Below are 17,266 nucleotides of genomic sequence, written 5' to 3' on the forward strand. Positions count from 1 at the left end.
CTGCATAGTATAATGTTGCAGTAGAAACAATTACTTTCAAAGCAACCTGTGCTTTATGAGTTTAGTTGAAAATTGTCTGATAGCATAGCCAAGAGAGCTGTTGATACCTGCAGGGACAATGTCTTTTTATATAGAGATGTATTTAATTTTTTGTATAAATAACATAATTAATTTCAAATAACTGCATTTCCATAGCTGTTTCTCTTTAAATCAGTACGTGCAAATGATACCAAATGGTCTTTTTTTTTTTTATTTTTCCCCTCTCCCTCATTGCAGGTTATCTATTAGAAACCATTAGGCTTTTTGAGATTGAAGTCAATCCAAGAAAATCCTATTTTCACTTCAAAAGGAATTCAAGAATCACCTCTCTAGAACTGAAGGGAAACTTCTTGAATTGTATTTAGGGAGGAAGCTTTGTTTTCAAAATAAATTAAATTCTGATACACTTCCACTTGAGGCTTCTTTGGTTTGCAAGTAAGTTACGATGCTGGCATTTTCTTCTCTTTCCTCCAACTAAAGAGCTGTGAAAGAACTTTTCCTGGAGCAACTTCATTCAGGAGAGCATTATTTCTTGTCTCAGAAAACTACCAGTGAACACTGGGAAAGATCTGTGATTCACAAGGCTGTGCTGGGTAGTGATATTATAATGAAATGACTACGTGGCAATGAAATGGAGCTCATTATAATAAAAATCTGCTCAGAGACAATCTAGAAATTAAAGCAGTATACCAAGGAGATAGCTCCAACTCAAGGGCATAGTTTACTATTAATCCCTAGGTAGCCATTTTGCTGCTGACAGATCAAACACCAAGGCTGTAGTTGTGTAATTACATACTGCAGTTAAGCAGATGCTGAAATCTTCACTTAAAAAAAATTTACAATGCTTGTGGTGATAGATGGATTTGTACAGGATCACCAGTTTATATTAGGACATTGGGATTTCTGTCTGCATACACCATCATGTCTCACAGTCCATCTGCATCGTTCCCCAAGGCTCAAGCATCTGCTATATCCCACACCCCTGCCCCTGAGATCCAGTATCCTGACAAGATGGATTATTATTCCCACAGTGCAAACGTTGCACCATGAAGATCAGCCTGTAAGAATAAATATTTCAAACTTCATCAAATGCAACAATGCCAACATAGTAGGTCTGCCTGCAAGTACTGAGGCCACAGCTTTTAGTTAGTCTACTTTACTTATAAAGATAGCAGTTCTACCTGCTGTCCTTGACATATGTGCAGAAAGGCAAGTAGCAGGAAAAGAGGTGGGGCTGCCAGTGACTCATCATCTCGTGGCCTGAGTGGAGAGCCATGCACAGCAGTTCTCAGTATGTACCATTAATTTTAGACGGTAGGGCTTTTCTAGGCTGGGAGAATATTCTCCCACAGGACCACCTATTTCTGCAGTTATTCCAGACACAGTTTCTGCATATTCCTGTGTTTCTCAGTACTGTCTCAGTGTCCTATGCACATCCCTGTTTTCATAGAGGCTCTTTTCTTCTTTCAAGTAAGTAAGAAAAGGAATACTAATCTTTTTTATAGAGATTTTCCTGCTCTGAAATTGAAAATGTTCTTCACAGGGAGGGAGTTTGTTTGTTATCCTCACTCAGAAGCTAGGAAACAGAAAACAATAGTATAATGTCCATTTCACTTTGGCAACAGTGATGAAAGTTGTGTTTTCATCAGGTTTGGAATGTCTGTTCCATGGCTTTCACCTTTATTCCTTCCAAGACCTGGATAGCTTGGAGAGAGAGTGCACCTTAATTCACCTTTGCAGAGAAGGAATTAAAAAGACCTGATTGAGGCTTAGGCTGCTGAGTTGTGAAGGACTGAGGATCCTGGAGCACATAATAAAATAAGGAAAGCCTGTAGCTTGCCCTAACACTGGAGGAAAGCTACAACTTAGAGGTATGTTTCCAACAGACAGCTTGTTCAGAAAGGAAATAGAGCAACACTCCCCCACACTGTTAGAGCCTATGTCACTTCCCAAGACTGTATCATTAAAAACATGTAGTAGGTCATAGAAATGCCCACTGAAGTTGCAAACTAATTACCATGCTTATCTCTAGTTTCTTTCTTTTTTTGAACATTTATAAATTTTAGCTCTTACACTAAAGAATTACATGGTTGATGTTTGTCTTACAAATAACATTGGGGGGAAAGTAAGGGGAGTGAATATGCTGGAAGTTTTTCTGAAGGCTTTCATCTCCTAACCAGCTTTGGTAGTCTTAAGGTACAGTAGAATAAATTTAGTTTACAATTGGCTAGATGATTACAAATATGTAATAAAATAGTACATATGAAACTTCATTCAAATATCAGCATGAATTAGCTAAAAAAAAATAATAATAATTTTTCAGTTACAGACCTGAAGTTGATAGCATTAAAAAAAAAAAAAAAGATGGTGCTCCATGTACTAATGATGGAAAGGGAGTCAAAGGGACACAGGAGACAACAACAGAAACTGAAAAATCTGCACTCTCAGTCTTATTCTGATGTCGTTCACAGAACTGTGTATCCTGGCCAGCAGAAGTCAAGAGTTGTGTGCACTAAGGTCTATTCCTTCAGTAGACAAATAGATGAATAAGGAACAGGCATTATTTCAGATAAAAGAAAATTTAACAAGATTGGGACTGGTATATTTTTTTGTGAGTGAGTGAAGGTATTGTATATACTGGTGGGATTTCATTGATCTTTTTCACTGAATTTTTAGTATAATTACAGTGCAAAAATAAACATGAAGTTAAAGTAAATGCATGTATATCTCTTCAAGTATACCTGATAATAACATTTTAGAGAAATGCCTAACCAACTTCCTTTTCTCTGAATGGCTTAGAAAATGAAAACATGAAATTTTCCTCAAGTGCCCCAGTGAAAGTGAGGGAGGGAATCCTCTAATCATGGGCTTTGAGCTTTCAAATTCAACCAGAGAACGTTACAGTAGAAATAATGAATCATCTGATGTTTGATTTAATATAAAGTCATAGTTTCAAATTATATGGTAAATTATTGTAGAAACTTTTAAGAGATTGGAAAAATCTGGTTTTACTAGTGCTACTAATTAGAATCAGTGCAACAAAACACCGGATGAAATGCACTTTATTTACTTTGTTCTCATTTTTACATTAATTTAACTGTTTATATTAACAATTAATTTTAGGACTAAAGGCTTTGTCAGAAATCCGCTCGACAACTACTTTCTTCAACAATATTTAACAGTATCATGCAGCCTACTGGCCAGCAACAGACCGAAGCTACTTCATTTGTATGCAGAAGCACCCTTTAGTACACTCAGGGTAAGTAATTAATTGTGAGCCTGTAGGTAAATATCTTTTTTGCCTGCTTCTCTGTAAAGTTCCCAAAGATCAGCTACTCAATACTAACTTTATGGTATCTTTTCTTCTAGCATATAGAGGTAACTCAGCAAACTAGCCAACAGACAGATTCAGTTATTCAAAGCCATTTTGGTAATGGAAAGTTGGCCTGATTTCTGGAAAACAGACCTTGGTTCCTAAATTTCTGGTAGCATTGTAATAACCCGCTTGTTGTTATAACTGATAACTAATGACTAATAACTCTCTGAACTGTTCATTGAAAACTGTTTTGAAACTTCTAACATCACCAGAATACTCTTCATTAGATTTTGTGTAGTAGCTTCTAAGAGTATTTTAAGTGAAAAGATAGTTTAACTACAAAAGCATCATCTAGTTCAAATCTTTATTAATCATTTCAAAATCTAAAGCAAAAAAAAATCCTTGAACTATTACAGAGTACACAATAATATATCCTTAGTGGATGTAATCCACTCAACTTTTTTCCTTGTAGTAGATTATTCTGCTATGATTTACTGTTTTCAACTCATACACGTACTCTTTCAATTATAACATGCATGACGTAAGTGTTAATGCAAAATGTTACGTCTGTTTTTAGATAGTACACTCTATTCAGAAAGGCGCTGGTATTTTGTTTTTACCTGCATAGCTACATCACTCATTGTGTATAAATATGAATAATAGCATAAAATGATTAACTCAAGAGATGGTAAAGTAACAGAATAAATGTTATAGGAACAAACTCACACATCTTTAAAAGAGAGCAGTGATACAATGATATTTTAAAATGTTCACTGGCTTTGGAAACAAACAAAATCACTTCCAGAAGACAGGAGGCCTCTGAAGTTATCATGAAAGATCAAAGAGAAGAATTGGTGAGTTACAACGGAGGCAACATTATGATGTCCAAAGGGCAAAATAGGTGTGATTGCTGAGATGATCTTGCAATCCTATTTCCATATCTTGCTACATGAGTAATGGCTTTTGTGGAGGTTTAACAACCAATGGACATGTAGTCTCAGGCTGAAGAAAACAAGGAAACCTTGAAGAAAACAGGGAAACTGGTAGCCTTGAGCTAGCAGAAGCAAGGGAGATAAGGGATGGAAACTAAAAGACAAGAAGGAGAAAAACAGCTGAAGGAAAATTCCAAACTGACCTATGGTAACCCTTTGCTCATTAAGTGTCATTAACATATTTAAAAAACACACACCAAAACACTAATATATGAGAATGCAGAATTTGGTGTCTTCTCCTCCCCCCACCCCCAAGCTGGTCCGTGGAATGCGCAAACTCGGTAAAAATAAGTTAGGCCAGCTAAGGCAGACAACCAAAAGTAGCCAGAGAGATAGTTTCACAAGTTTGCTGTCTATAAATAATGGTGATTCAAGTCAGAGGAGTGCTTGCTTTGTGAGAGATTGTCAAGCACCTGACTCTGCAGAGTTATATAATTAATTATTTAATTGAAAGACCTCCGTGTGCTTATTGTCAAGGTGCACCAGGCACTAACCTATGGATAACAGGCAGCTAAGCTCTACCACACTGCTCTCTCACTCTCCCCCCACAGAAGAACAGGGGAAGAAAATACAGTGAAAACCAGGAAAGCTTGCAAGTTGAGATAAAGAGCTTTTTAATTACAGCTCATGCAAGAAAAAATAGGTCATGCAAAAGCAAAAGGAAGAAAACAATTTTTCTTTGTTTGCCATCAGCAAGTGATGTTCAGCTATGTCTTGGGAAGCAGGGCCTCAATATGAGTAGTGATGGCTTAGGAAGACCAACTCTTTCCTAATGAGAGGCCCCCCCTTTCTCCTTCCCCTTCCACAACTATTGTAGCTGGGTGTGATGTCAGACGATATAGAATATCCCTTTGTTCAGTTTAGGTCAGCAGTCCTGGCTGTTTTCCTCCACTCCTCTTGCCCCCACCCAGCCTACTGGCTTTTGGCATGGGGCATGGAGAGGCAGCCTTGACGCTATGCCAGTGCTGCTCAGTAATAGCCAAAACATTGGTGCAATATCCAAGTTGTTCTACCTACAAGTGCAGAGCACAGCACTGTATGGGCTGCTGTGGGGAAAGTTAACTCCATCCAAGCCAGACCCAGTATAGTTTTTTATATTCTTGAAGAGCAGGAGGGAAAATACTATTGTCAAAATAACACTGTGTGTATTTGTGTTTGAAATTATCTGCATCAATAAGGAATTATTTGCTTGTGGTGTATCTGAAGCTGTTTACAGGCCTAGAATACTAATTAACCTAAATTTGACTCACAAGTGCCACAGAAAATCATTGTAGTAACTTGCAGTTACTGCATGTAGTAACGTGCAGTAACTTGCAACTGCTAATGAGTGGCACATGACCTACTCCATCATTATCATATAGTATCTTCAGCAACATCTGAGAAGTGCTAGGAGGTGTATTTTTGTATGAAATAATGGGCAAGAGACTGAAAATGTAGGCAAAGACTCAGGGAGTTATAATCTGGTGTGGCGAGGTGGAATATGTTGAGTAGATGGTAGAAGCACAGACCAAAAATAAGGAGATGTAGAAGTGGAAACACTATAGCAAGGTACAGCTTTGAAAGGCCTCATGACAAGCAGGTCAATGCAGTATTCTAGCTCAGAGTACACCTAAATTCAGCCAACGGGAGAAGGATGCTATTATCTCCTGATACTATCTATGGTCATCTGGCCACATTGCATACTAGAAACACAACTGACACAGAATCATCCAGAAAGTGTTTTGAGAAACTCTGAAGAGTGCTACAAAGCCTGGACACTTGATAGGATTTTCCTCCCATATTGAACATGCTTGAGGGTCAGGGGTTATGGCATCACATGTTGTGGAAGGTCAGCTACAGACACAATCATTAAGTCCAGGCAAGAGAGGTCTGCTAGAGCTTTCTCTGCAAAGAATAAAATGGGAAGGGAGGAGAGAAGGAGGGAGGATGAAGAAAAACATCCCAGAAATCTAAAAAAATTTAGACTTAAGGCTATTTACTAGTTAATTCTGGGACAAGTAGACAACAGGGAATGGAAAAAGCACAACAGAAAGTTATAGGGTTCTAGTGGCCTCATCTAAAATCCTGGAAATGTTTCCAAGCTTTAAATTTGCTGAATTACCTGTTTTTTCTTGTAGGGCTATAAAAATAACACTAAAAGCTTCGCTGAGACTTCATAAAATGTCATGTTTTTTAAACGGCACCTACCTGACTCTCCAGCCTGCTGCACATTCCAGCAGATTTCTGTGTTGGCCATGCCATCCCCAGCATCTTGCCTCCTGGGACATTACTCAGAATAGCACAGAATCTGAATTAGGCAACTACATCGTGGGACCTTGAGGTGGAAAAATAAGCATATTTAATGTTGCAGTAAAGGTTTGAGTGGCTCTCAGACTGTCAAGAGCATTGAAACCAGAAAGCTGCTGAAATTTTGCAACTTTTTCAACTCCCCTTTCAATCTTTGAAATGAATGAAAAACACAAGACGTCTTTTCAACAAGTGTTACGTACTAGAGACCCATCTTACACTGATATCTTTGAATGCTGCAATATTGAGGAGGGGGATATCAAAGGATATTTTTTTCTAACTTCTGATGACAATCAGAACAGAAATTATATCCAAATTAGCTAGTGTTACACCCATTAACATTGCTATAATTCTATGTTTTGTAAAAGGCTGGAAGAGCTCCCCTGATTACTTCAATACAGCATGACAATTGCTTTTAATTGTTGCCTTTTATGTAGATACAATACAGCCCAGCTATGCAATTTTACTTTCATTCTTCTTATTTTATATGGTGAATTATAAGAGAATAAATGAAGCAAACCATATGGAAACAAGAGCAGGTCAGCAGCAATCCACTACGCACCTTCTTTTAAACAGTGTTTTCGTAGTAGGTATCATGGCAGTGAATTAGCTCATTTGCCTTTTTATTACCTTCTTTGCAGACAAAACAATTAAATTTACTAGAAAGCTTCCCTTCTTTTTTAAAACTTTCTTTTTTCTAGATTCACTTGCAGGTCTTGCAAGTATTGTGTATTGGGGTTAGAGAAACAAGTAATTTCTTTTGTTCAGACCATGGATTTTGAATTCACAGGCATACAGCAGAAAAGGATGAAGATACTTTGAAAGTACAATTTATCTGGACATTAGTATTTGTATTTTTGATAAAAGTAGTCCCAACATAATCTGCAAGAAAACATCTCCAAAGATACTCTTTAAGTACTGTTTTCCATAATGTTCAAATAGCCCGTGAAATAACAAAATCTGATTTTATGTTCATTCGTCTCGTAATTGAACTTAGTTCCTGAGATTTAAGTTTGATTTAAGCTTTTCCAGACTGGGAATTTATGGGATATGGTGATGAGGAAGGCTCTTAAACTCCACTTGTGTAAACAGGGCAGTCAAGAGATCACCTTAAGTACCTGTGCATTCTGCATGCAGCCTTGGGAAAGAACCAGGAGGAACTGTCCATCCACACACAGCTACAGGATGACGGCCTTGCTGGCATGAAGGAGGTGTAGTGGAACAGCTCACATCACCAGAGTGCTGCAGTGGCTGGATATAAGCTCATAAGGAAAGATGAGCAGAGAAGAGCAAAGGGCTTACAGTATGCTGTGCATAGAACTGGATCAAGGAAAAGGAGCTGTGATGTACAAGGAGGGTGAGACCTGACAAGAGAAGGAATTCAACATGCAGACGTGATGGTGTGTATCTGCTACAAGATGCCTGATCAAGGAATTGGATGAAGCTGTCTTTAAACAAAGGAAGATGCCTCCCAGTTGCATATGTGATCCTGATGAGACACTTAAACTACCCGGCATCTAACGGAAAGTCAAGATGAAAGGCACAAACATGATGTTTCTGGAGTGGTGCTCCACCTGAGAAAGGCTGTGTGTCTGGAGTTCTGGGTACAGCTTTGGCCCTACTGTACAAGAGAGACTGACGAACTGAAAACTCAGACCCTAAAATGGTTTGGGGGCTGAACACGCAGCGTGAGGGACTTGGGTTTGTGCAACGTGGAGAAGGGAAGGGAAAGAAAGGATCTCATTGTTTGTTTGTTTTTTCCACTACGTAAATAGAGATTATAAAGAAGATAGACTTAAACTGTTCCCAGAGGTGCACAGTGAAAGAACTGAAGGAAACAACTACAGTTTCCCCTTGTACACAGCAAAGGAAACCTGACTGGATATGAGGAAAAAAATCACAGTGAGGGCAGTTACACAGTGAAGGAAGCTGCTTAGAGATGTTGTGGAAGCTCTGAGGTATCCTTGGAGCAATCTGCTGTAATGTTGAAGTTAGCCCTGCTTTATTTGGGAGGTTGGAAGAGATGACCTGGAGATGCCTCTTCCAATGTACAGTATTTGAGATTAGGCCTTGAAATAAAATATTTCTGTATGTGTAAAGGGGCTGTTGCCTACAGTTTTGTCAGGGCCTTCTGCAACTGGGTCTCAAACAATAAGACCGTTTCAGTTGCTTTTTTTTTTTTTTTGTCAAGCCAAATTTGTTAAAGCTGGAATTTCCTATGCTGAACTACTTCTTCAGGCTAGTGATTTTCTTTTAAGTCCCATCAAGAGTAATTCAGTCACTTCCAAAAACAAATGAGCAGAAATGTGCATTTTTTCTCTGATACTAAAGAAAATGTTTATAACTATTTAATTAAAGCTGTGCTTTTTAGTAATGTGTTCAAGTTCGGCAGCTTAGAAAATCTGCACAAAGTTGGCCAAGTCATGAGTGGCTTAGTTTACATAATTACAGAAGAGATTTGTTGGCACTGAGTATTTGGTCTCCAGCAGTCTTTTTACAATCAATGTACTCTATCTCAGAGCTTCAGAGAGGCAAGCAGAAATTTTGGTATACAAAAAGGCTTCCTGCAGGAACAATGTGGTAAAGGAACAAAAATCATTGATGCTGCATGTAACCAAGCTCTGGAGTTAGAGTAACATAACTGAATGGAGGCACAGATAAGAATTAAGACAGGGTGGAGGTGAAAGGAAGGAGTCCTTACTCACATTGTAAGTGAAGTGGGGGGATTTATGAACTCTAAAGTACATTGTTCTCCAGAAATTGAAACTGAATCTTTTTCTCATTGCCTTCCCGTGAGTTCATAACTTTTTTTTTTTTTTTTTTTTTTAAAAAAAAGTAAATTATTAACTTTTTAATCACACTATTATGTAACAATTTCCGTTTTCCCTCACAGGATTTCTGAAAAGATTGGATTCTCTTTACTGAACAGACCAAGCACCTGAAAGAGACTGTATCAATGTCTTTAAAAATATATATATTTTGAAAAAAGATGCATGTATATACAAAAGGAGTCAGATTACAGGAAGAAAAGCATGGGATTGATGACAAGAGCAGTTGAATTTAGCCCCAGAAAACTGAGTCCTGTCCCTGACTTCATCTCTCCATCTCCATGTGATTTGGACAAGTTCCTTAACCCATATTTTTCACAATTGCCAACAATTTTCCGAGCTCCTTCTTACACAAAATCTTGATTTTAAGTTACTTTGTGTATCTGGCCTTAGGATGAGATGCCTCATGCTCCCCAGGCATATATTTCTAGTCCTTATAGTCAGCTAGCTCAGATGGAGTTTTTTCCAATGCAGATGGCTACAGTTTGAAGAAATGAGTGCCATCTACAGAGCTTAATTCAAACAAACATTGAATTATCACAGCTACAACAGAACACACTTGGGACTGTATATAAACACAGAGAATCCTAGGGCATGCTAAATAATCTCTTTTAAAAATCAACTCCAGGTATCACATATCAGACCCTAAATCTTTAGGTTCATCTATTTTGTTTTCCCATTTATAAAATAAAACTCTTACTTTGGGGTTTTTGAGAAAATGAACTAATTCACATTCAAAAAGCCACTTGATACTGTGCTGCTGAGTGCCATAAAGGGTGAGCAAAAAAAAGGTAAAATTAATTATTCTGCATTTACAGCAGATTGCAAGGAATGTGCAGTAAATCACACATGGAGGCATACAAAAGAAGAATATCTGATTTTTCCCATTATATATGTATTATAGTCAGGGTACAATTACATTTTTCTGTTCCCATGCAATTAATTACTGTATTATAAGATACAGTGGGACTTAGGCTATACACTTTTTTAAAAAAAAATCATTTTAAAAGATGTAAAAATAAATAAAATGAGTAGAAGAAAGCTGTAAGCACCCCCACAGCATGTAAACCCCAATCCATTTGATTTTTGCCATCACCAGTGTTTGGTGTTGGTCACTGCAGGGATAGTTCAACTCCTGGAATCCCCAGGCTGACTGAGGACAGGGAGCAGTGCAATCCCAGATGGCTCCCACTGTCGCCTTCCATCTCATCCCCTTTGCTGCACGTTGATGATCTATGCTGCATGTGGCAGCCCTGAGTGCAGCTAATTATGGTAACTGTAGTATCAGAACTCATCTAGTCTCAGGAGCATGAAACACTGTTTGATCTATTTACCCTGCCAAGAAGCAGCATAAAGGGAAACTCCATCTAGCAACTGCAGCATTACCAAAGTACACTCAAACAAGGAGACAAACATACTTTCTGTTTTCCACCACAGGCTACAATAGATGAGCCTGCAAAAGATTACTGTGACTCCCATTCCCATGTTCTTAAAAAGCATATTACAAGCGCTCTGTTATAATAGGCATGCAGATGTCCATTAAAAAAGTTTGATGCAGCCTAGTATGACATTCAAGCTGGGAGTACATCGTTCATGGAATGATAGAATCATCTAGGTTAGAAAAGACCTTCAAGATTATCAAGTCCAACCATCAGCCTGACCTACTGAGTCCCATCACTGAACCACGTCCCTTAGTGCTATGTCCACACATTTCTTAAATACCTCCAGGGATAGAGACACCACTCTTCCCAGTGCAACCTGTTTCAATGCTTGACCGCCCTCTCCATTAAGAAATTCTTCCTTCTGTCTAGTCTAAACCTGCCCTGGCACAACCTGAGACCATTTCCTTGTGTCCTATCCCTTGTCACCTGAGAAAACACAGACACCCTGCAATCTTCAACCTCCTTTCAGAAAGTTTTAAAGAGCGATGGGATCTCCTCTCATCTTCTTCTTCTCCAGACTAAACAAACATAGTTCCCTCAGCTACTCCTCATAATCTTGTTTTCTACTCCTTCACCAGCTTTGTTGTTCTTCTCTGCACATGCTTGCGCAACTCCTTCTCGTAGTGAACTGAACATGGTACTCAAAGTGCAGTCTCACCAGTGCTGCTTATAAGTGGACAATCACCTCTCCAGTCCTGCCAGACACACTATTACTGATGCAGACTGGGATGTCATTGGCCTTCTTGGGCACACTTGGCTCATGTTGAGCTAGTTGTTGACCAGCACCCAGTTGCAGCACCCGACATTTAGTCTTGTTGAATATCAGGCGATCAGACTCAGCCCACTGATCTAACCTATCCAGATCACTCTGCAAAGCCTTTCTACCCCTCAAGGAGATTGGCCATCCCTCCTAATGTGGTGTCATCTGCAGACTTACTGAGGGTGCGCTCAATATCCTCATTCAGGTCACAGATAAAAACATTAAACAAAACTGTTCCTAAGATTAAGCCTGAGAAATGCCACTGTTGACCAGCCACCAACTGGATTGAACTCCATTCATGACAATTCTTTAAGCCCAGCCATCCAAACAGTTCTTCACTGAGCAAACTGTATACCTCTCCAAGCTACGATCAGCCAGTTTTCCAGAAAACTGTGAGAAACAGTATCAACTGCCTAACTAAACTCCAGGTAAACAACATCCATAACTTTTTCCTCATTTACTAAGCAGGTCGTTTTGTCATACATAGAAAGAGATCAGGTTAGCTTGGCAGGATCTGCCTTTCATAAACTCACACTGTATGCTTCTTGTAACTCAGCTGTGTCGTATGTGCCATGTGAGATTCAGCAGAGAGAATCTCTTCAGGAGAGAGATATATGGCTTATGCAGGCAGATAAGTTATTTTTGAAAGAGTGTGCTTCTGCTGATAACATTTTTTGTCTTACATGCAAGTTGGTCGTGATAACCAGCTGCAACTTTCAGATGTCAGGAGCACAGATTTCCATTTTCCTGCAATACCTCTCCCTAGTCCTGGAAGGGCAGGTAAGGTTTCTACTTCTCCTTCTAGGAAAACAATGACACTTTGTCACTTGCCAGAGGTACAAGTAGGCACCACTGGTATAGGTGCTGTAATTCTTAACTAGCAGTATCAAGGAAGGCCACTGAGGTTTTCCATCATGATGCCTACAGAACTGGTAGTGTGTTATTAATAGTTAACAGCATATTAACTGTTGTTACGGCATTTAAAATATGTGGAGTGAAATCCTGTCAGTGTTGTTTATTCCTTTACATAAAACGGGTCTTCTACTGGATTAGTTGTTTGCAAGACCATTACCTCAAAAACAGTATTGCCATAATTTGTATCTGCACATACAAGATTTGTGGGAAATGATAACCTGAAATTACCAATGAGTTCAAGTCCTTGCCTCGGCATAGACAACAAATTTCTCCACACCATCCAGATCTGTTTTTAAAACTGAAGGGAAGAAAATTACTAAGCACTTGACATTATCAGACTTCCAGCAGAAACTGCAGCCAGGGAAAGGTATAGTGGGAGCCATTTTTGGCTAAGCTATTCATAATATCCCTCTACTCAAAAATAAATTACAGACAGCAAATTTGTTTCACTTGTATTTTCATTTAAAAGTGGCACCTTAAATAAATGATAATTTCTAGTCGTCAGTGGATTAATTGTGCAACTTTGATATAAGATTTTTAACTGCCATAGGGTCAAACCTTCTATCCTACAGGTAATAGCAGGCTTTTAAAAAACAATGCATCGGTGGGCAGGAAATAGGCTTTTTTGGTAGTTCTTGAGCATTAGCACTGGAGTTAATTGTTAAGCTATTAAACTATAGTTTTTAATTTATAGCAGCTATAGTAGAAACAGTGTCTGAGTGATTGCTCTTTGCTACCATTATAGACATACCTCATCCATTATATCATGAAATACTGTACATGTAAGATGGTTTGTAACAATGCTTGTTACCTGCTGATAACAATGTTTCAGCAAGAACAACACAATTATATAGTACATCTCCTGCTGGCAAATAACTGGCTTCCAAATATTTTTGCTGCTCTTTGCTAATTTTTTCAATAAAAAAAAAAAAGAATCGGTGTCTTGATTTTATGCTGGTACATTAATTTATGAATGGAAGACAGAAGTCTCCCTTCAGATTCATTCTGAGCATGATATTGTAGGACCAGTCCTGGGAACAGCACTGACCCAACAAGAGCAGAAGAACCTTCAGTACTGAGGAACCTTTGAGAATGGGCACAAGCAGCTAAGGTTCATTGTTTGGCACTGAAACAGTGAGAAGGTAAATTGTTCTGGGATTAATAATACAGAATTGGAGGTCCTTCTGCCTATGAAAGAATAATCTGTTTGTTTAGGTACTGGGGACTTGCGATATAGTTCTATCCCTTTGAACTCCTGCTCAAAATGGACTTTTGAGAAAATATTCCCATAAGGACCTGCTAATAGTCCTTTCTAGCAAGGTTTGGTCTTTGCAGGGAAAAATAGTCACTTGTTTGCAAATATGTCAATATTTATTCCCAGAGTCCTGTCCTAAAAAAGTCTGTAGAACTGGAATCACAAATCTAGATTGAATGAGAATAAAGAATAAAGAAAAGTGTGGGAAATACTAACAAAAACTAAGATGCTGCATCACAGAATCACAGAATCACAGAATTTCTAGGTTGGAAGAGACCTCAAGATCATCGAGTCCAACCTCTACCTAATGCTATCATATACATTTCTCTGAGTAATAAATAGCAGATAATAAATAACAGATAGTAGAGTCTTCCCCTCTCCACTTCTGAGCAATTTTCAAACTTACAGATTTATGACAATACCTTGGATTTCTATTTTCAGGCACAGGATGTTTTATCATGTCCTGATGGACAATGGAAAGAACATCATCACTGGTTATAATGTGTCTATAGAAGTGATATTGAACAACTTTGTTAAAATGTTAACATTATCTTTAAAATGTTAAATTATCTTTATAGATAATATATCATAAAGTTGTAATAGAAAAAAGTTAGGTTTGCCTTGTCCACATTAAGAGACTCAGAATACTACAGCTCCTAAATATAATTCCAATTTGTCCTAAAAGACCTGATAGTTAGAATATTTTTATTTTTAATAAAGCAACCTGAAAAGCTACTGTCATTTACTAAAATACACAATTTTGGGATTCTGCAGCAAACTAAGACATGCAACTGCTTAGAGCTAAAAGGTTATATTAAGAGTAAAAACAATTGTGCTGCACCCTTTTTGCGTTTTTCCCTGTAAAGTCACTGCAAAATACACCAAAGAAAATAAAGAAATAATACTCCTGGAAATCAAAAATATTTTAGTACACATGTACAGTGAATGGTCATATTTGAGTTGTTCTTGTTTTGCTTAACACACTATACATTTACTCTAGAAAATTGACAACATATGAGAATTCTTAGTGCATTATAGTGATGTATTTTAAATAATCTCTAAAATGACTATTCTTTGTTAGGAGTTACAAGAAAGACCTGAAAAACATGAATGCAAGTGTATTTATTGTCCTTGGTTTTAGCTTCTACTGATGGCACAGTGATGAAAGAAAGGGTATAGCGACAAGACCTTGTCAGGTAGAATGAGAGGAATAAAAATCAGTATCTATTCACAGAGTAACAAGTTTGTTCCAACAGCTGAGGTTGAACTGCTGTGCTCTAGTGATTCCTGGATGTGGTACCCTCTGCTAGCCTCTCCCTGCAGCAATGACCTACTTTTCACCATAAAGCATATTATCTTGATAGAGCACATCTCACAGAGGGGCATGCCATTCCCAGATTCTTCTCCTCCTTTCTGTGCTGGCTATATAAAGCTGAGCCCTCTGAGAACAGTGGAGGGAAACATTTGGCTGTGAGGATCCTGCACCTGCCAGTAAAAAGTTTGTATTTAATGTATTACTGGCCACAGCCTGGAAGATGTTTATCTTCTTGCAAAGCCAAGTATTTTTCTGAAGCAAGCTGATGTGAGATGGGACTTTTCACTCCTCAAAACAAATCTAGCATTATATTACTCATGCCACCTAATTACTCCACATCAGCTTGTATCTGTCCTCTGCAATCCCTCTCTATTTTCAGTGAAGGTCTGGGATGCCTTAGAATGGATCTGACAATAATATTTTTTTCCCAAAGGAATTCAAAAAGTTTCAAAGCAGTAGGATACAGAATCGTACACTCCAAAGAGCTGGCTAAGGTGACCTTTATTGAGTTTGCAGAGTAATTGTGACAGGCTATAAAGTCATACACATTCTTAGAGTTTAGAACAGTACAATACGCTCCAAAGGATTTGATTTGATGCTTCCATTTGTTTAAAAAGATCATTTGTTTATACTAAGTTGATCTATAATTATGTATCTTGTTCCAAGATAAAATAGTTGAGTGAAATCTTTCCATTTATCTAGCACATGTCAAATTAATGGGTAAATGTAAATAGAAGTAAAAACATTCATAATGGGCAAAGGAATTGCTATGCTATTGACTATTTGGAAAATATAGCAAAACATGCTATAGTAATTATAATCAGGAGCTTGTTCTGCAATATCAGACTCTTTTAAGGGTAAGTAGCACAAATATTCTTGCTGTATACAGAAGAAATCATCACTGTGTTTGTGCACACTAAGGAGGGTTTCCTGTTGATGGGTTTAACAGAGGTAATTTTGCAGGTCTTAAAAACATAGTCCTTCACAAGGTTCTCCCCAAATGTCCATTTCCTCCTTCCTTTTGATTTCATTAGGCAGAAGGAGTTATTTTAACAGCAGACTCATGAATGCATTTACTTAGTTGGCATACTAACCAGCTAATACCTCCCCAGTGTACTGCTATCAGCTGTTGTGTCTGTATCACTGTTTTCAATAGGATTCCACTTGACTGCAATTTTCAGTTCCCTGTCTACATTTAATGTTCTTTCAAGATATACATTAAGATGGTAAATAACTTATCTCCCAGCTTTTTATCTTTGTCCTTACTATGTTCTCTAGTCTTACAGAAGAGCTTGTTTTCTCCTCATTTTTGCATTGTGAGTTTGTTAGAAAATTGTGACAAAATCTCACAGGCTAGCACCAATTTTCCATGCTTGCTTATGTCTGTCATACAGCAGAAACAGCGAAACAGGCTCTAGGTAGGAGGTTAACTATAATACTTAAATTATATATTTTACACTTCTGACATATCTTACAAGGCAATTTTAAGAAATGTTAAATAATTGGAAACCAAACAGTACGAATTCCCTCATCCTTTTAATACAAGAAAGGAAGAAAAAGAAAGCAAGGGGATGTTAAAATTTGTAATATACTCACAAGTCTCGGAAAGGCTGTGGAGCAAGTTGCCGCAGTAAAGTTTGTACTAATGACAGCACCAAATGCTCCACCCCCTCCTCCATTCTCTTTTACTTTCAGTTGTTACATAATAATTTGGAACTATGTTTGTACATAATACACAGTGGAAATTACTCACACCATAAAGAAGGATTCCTCTTTCGCCCACTTCTGAGCAATACTCAGATGCAGGGGGAGGGAGAGGGAGGGTGGGAACAACATGGGGAAAGGCACATGTCTCCATTTAGGGCGGGCAGGCAAACAGCTGACAAGTACAAACAGCAGCGTCTTGCTGTCCTGAGCAGCAACAATTACACTGCTACCTCTAATTCCATATAGGGGAGGAAGCACACAGTTTGTGCCTGTATCTGTACACAGTCCCCTCCACCTTCGTAGCTGAAGCGTATCCTCCCAGCCAGCTCTCCAAAGACTTGCTTAATTTGGAAGCAAAAAAATGCAGCTTTTTTTGTCATAATTCCTCCTCCTCTCAGCAGCCTGAACAGT

At 38.2% G+C, this 17,266-nt stretch overlaps 1 protein-coding gene and 1 long non-coding RNA gene across 5 annotated transcripts in view; one reads left to right on the top strand and one right to left on the bottom strand.

Annotated features, from left to right (window-relative positions):
• LOC309877748 overlaps positions 1–6,601 on the top strand; it is a 34,079-nt gene extending 27,478 nt beyond the window's left edge. For all 3 annotated transcript variants that reach the window (XR_014317427.1, XR_014317428.1, XR_014317429.1), the window contains 2 exons: positions 3,163–3,298; positions 6,465–6,601. This is a non-coding gene — a long non-coding RNA (uncharacterized lncRNA). The remainder of the gene's footprint in view (positions 1–3,162; positions 3,299–6,464) is intronic.
• IL15 (interleukin 15) overlaps positions 1–16,884 on the bottom strand; it is a 35,690-nt gene extending 18,806 nt beyond the window's left edge. The window contains exons 1-2 of one of the 2 annotated variants that reach the window (XM_082759451.1): positions 16,745–16,884; positions 6,535–6,661 (exon numbers count right to left, since the gene is read on the bottom strand). In XM_082759451.1, coding sequence (XP_082615577.1) covers positions 6,535–6,597 — 63 coding nt within the window. In that variant the 5' untranslated portion in view covers positions 6,598–6,661; positions 16,745–16,884. Of the gene's footprint in view, positions 1–6,534; positions 6,662–7,751; positions 13,404–16,744 lie in introns of those variants that run through there. The other variant, XM_082759452.1, reaches the window with a different exon arrangement.
• Positions 16,885–17,266: the final 382 nt, after the last annotated feature.

The sequence above is a fragment of the Aythya marila genome, assembly GCF_965140915.1.
Source record: "Aythya marila genome assembly, chromosome: 4".
Taxonomy (NCBI): domain Eukaryota; kingdom Metazoa; phylum Chordata; class Aves; order Anseriformes; family Anatidae; genus Aythya; species Aythya marila.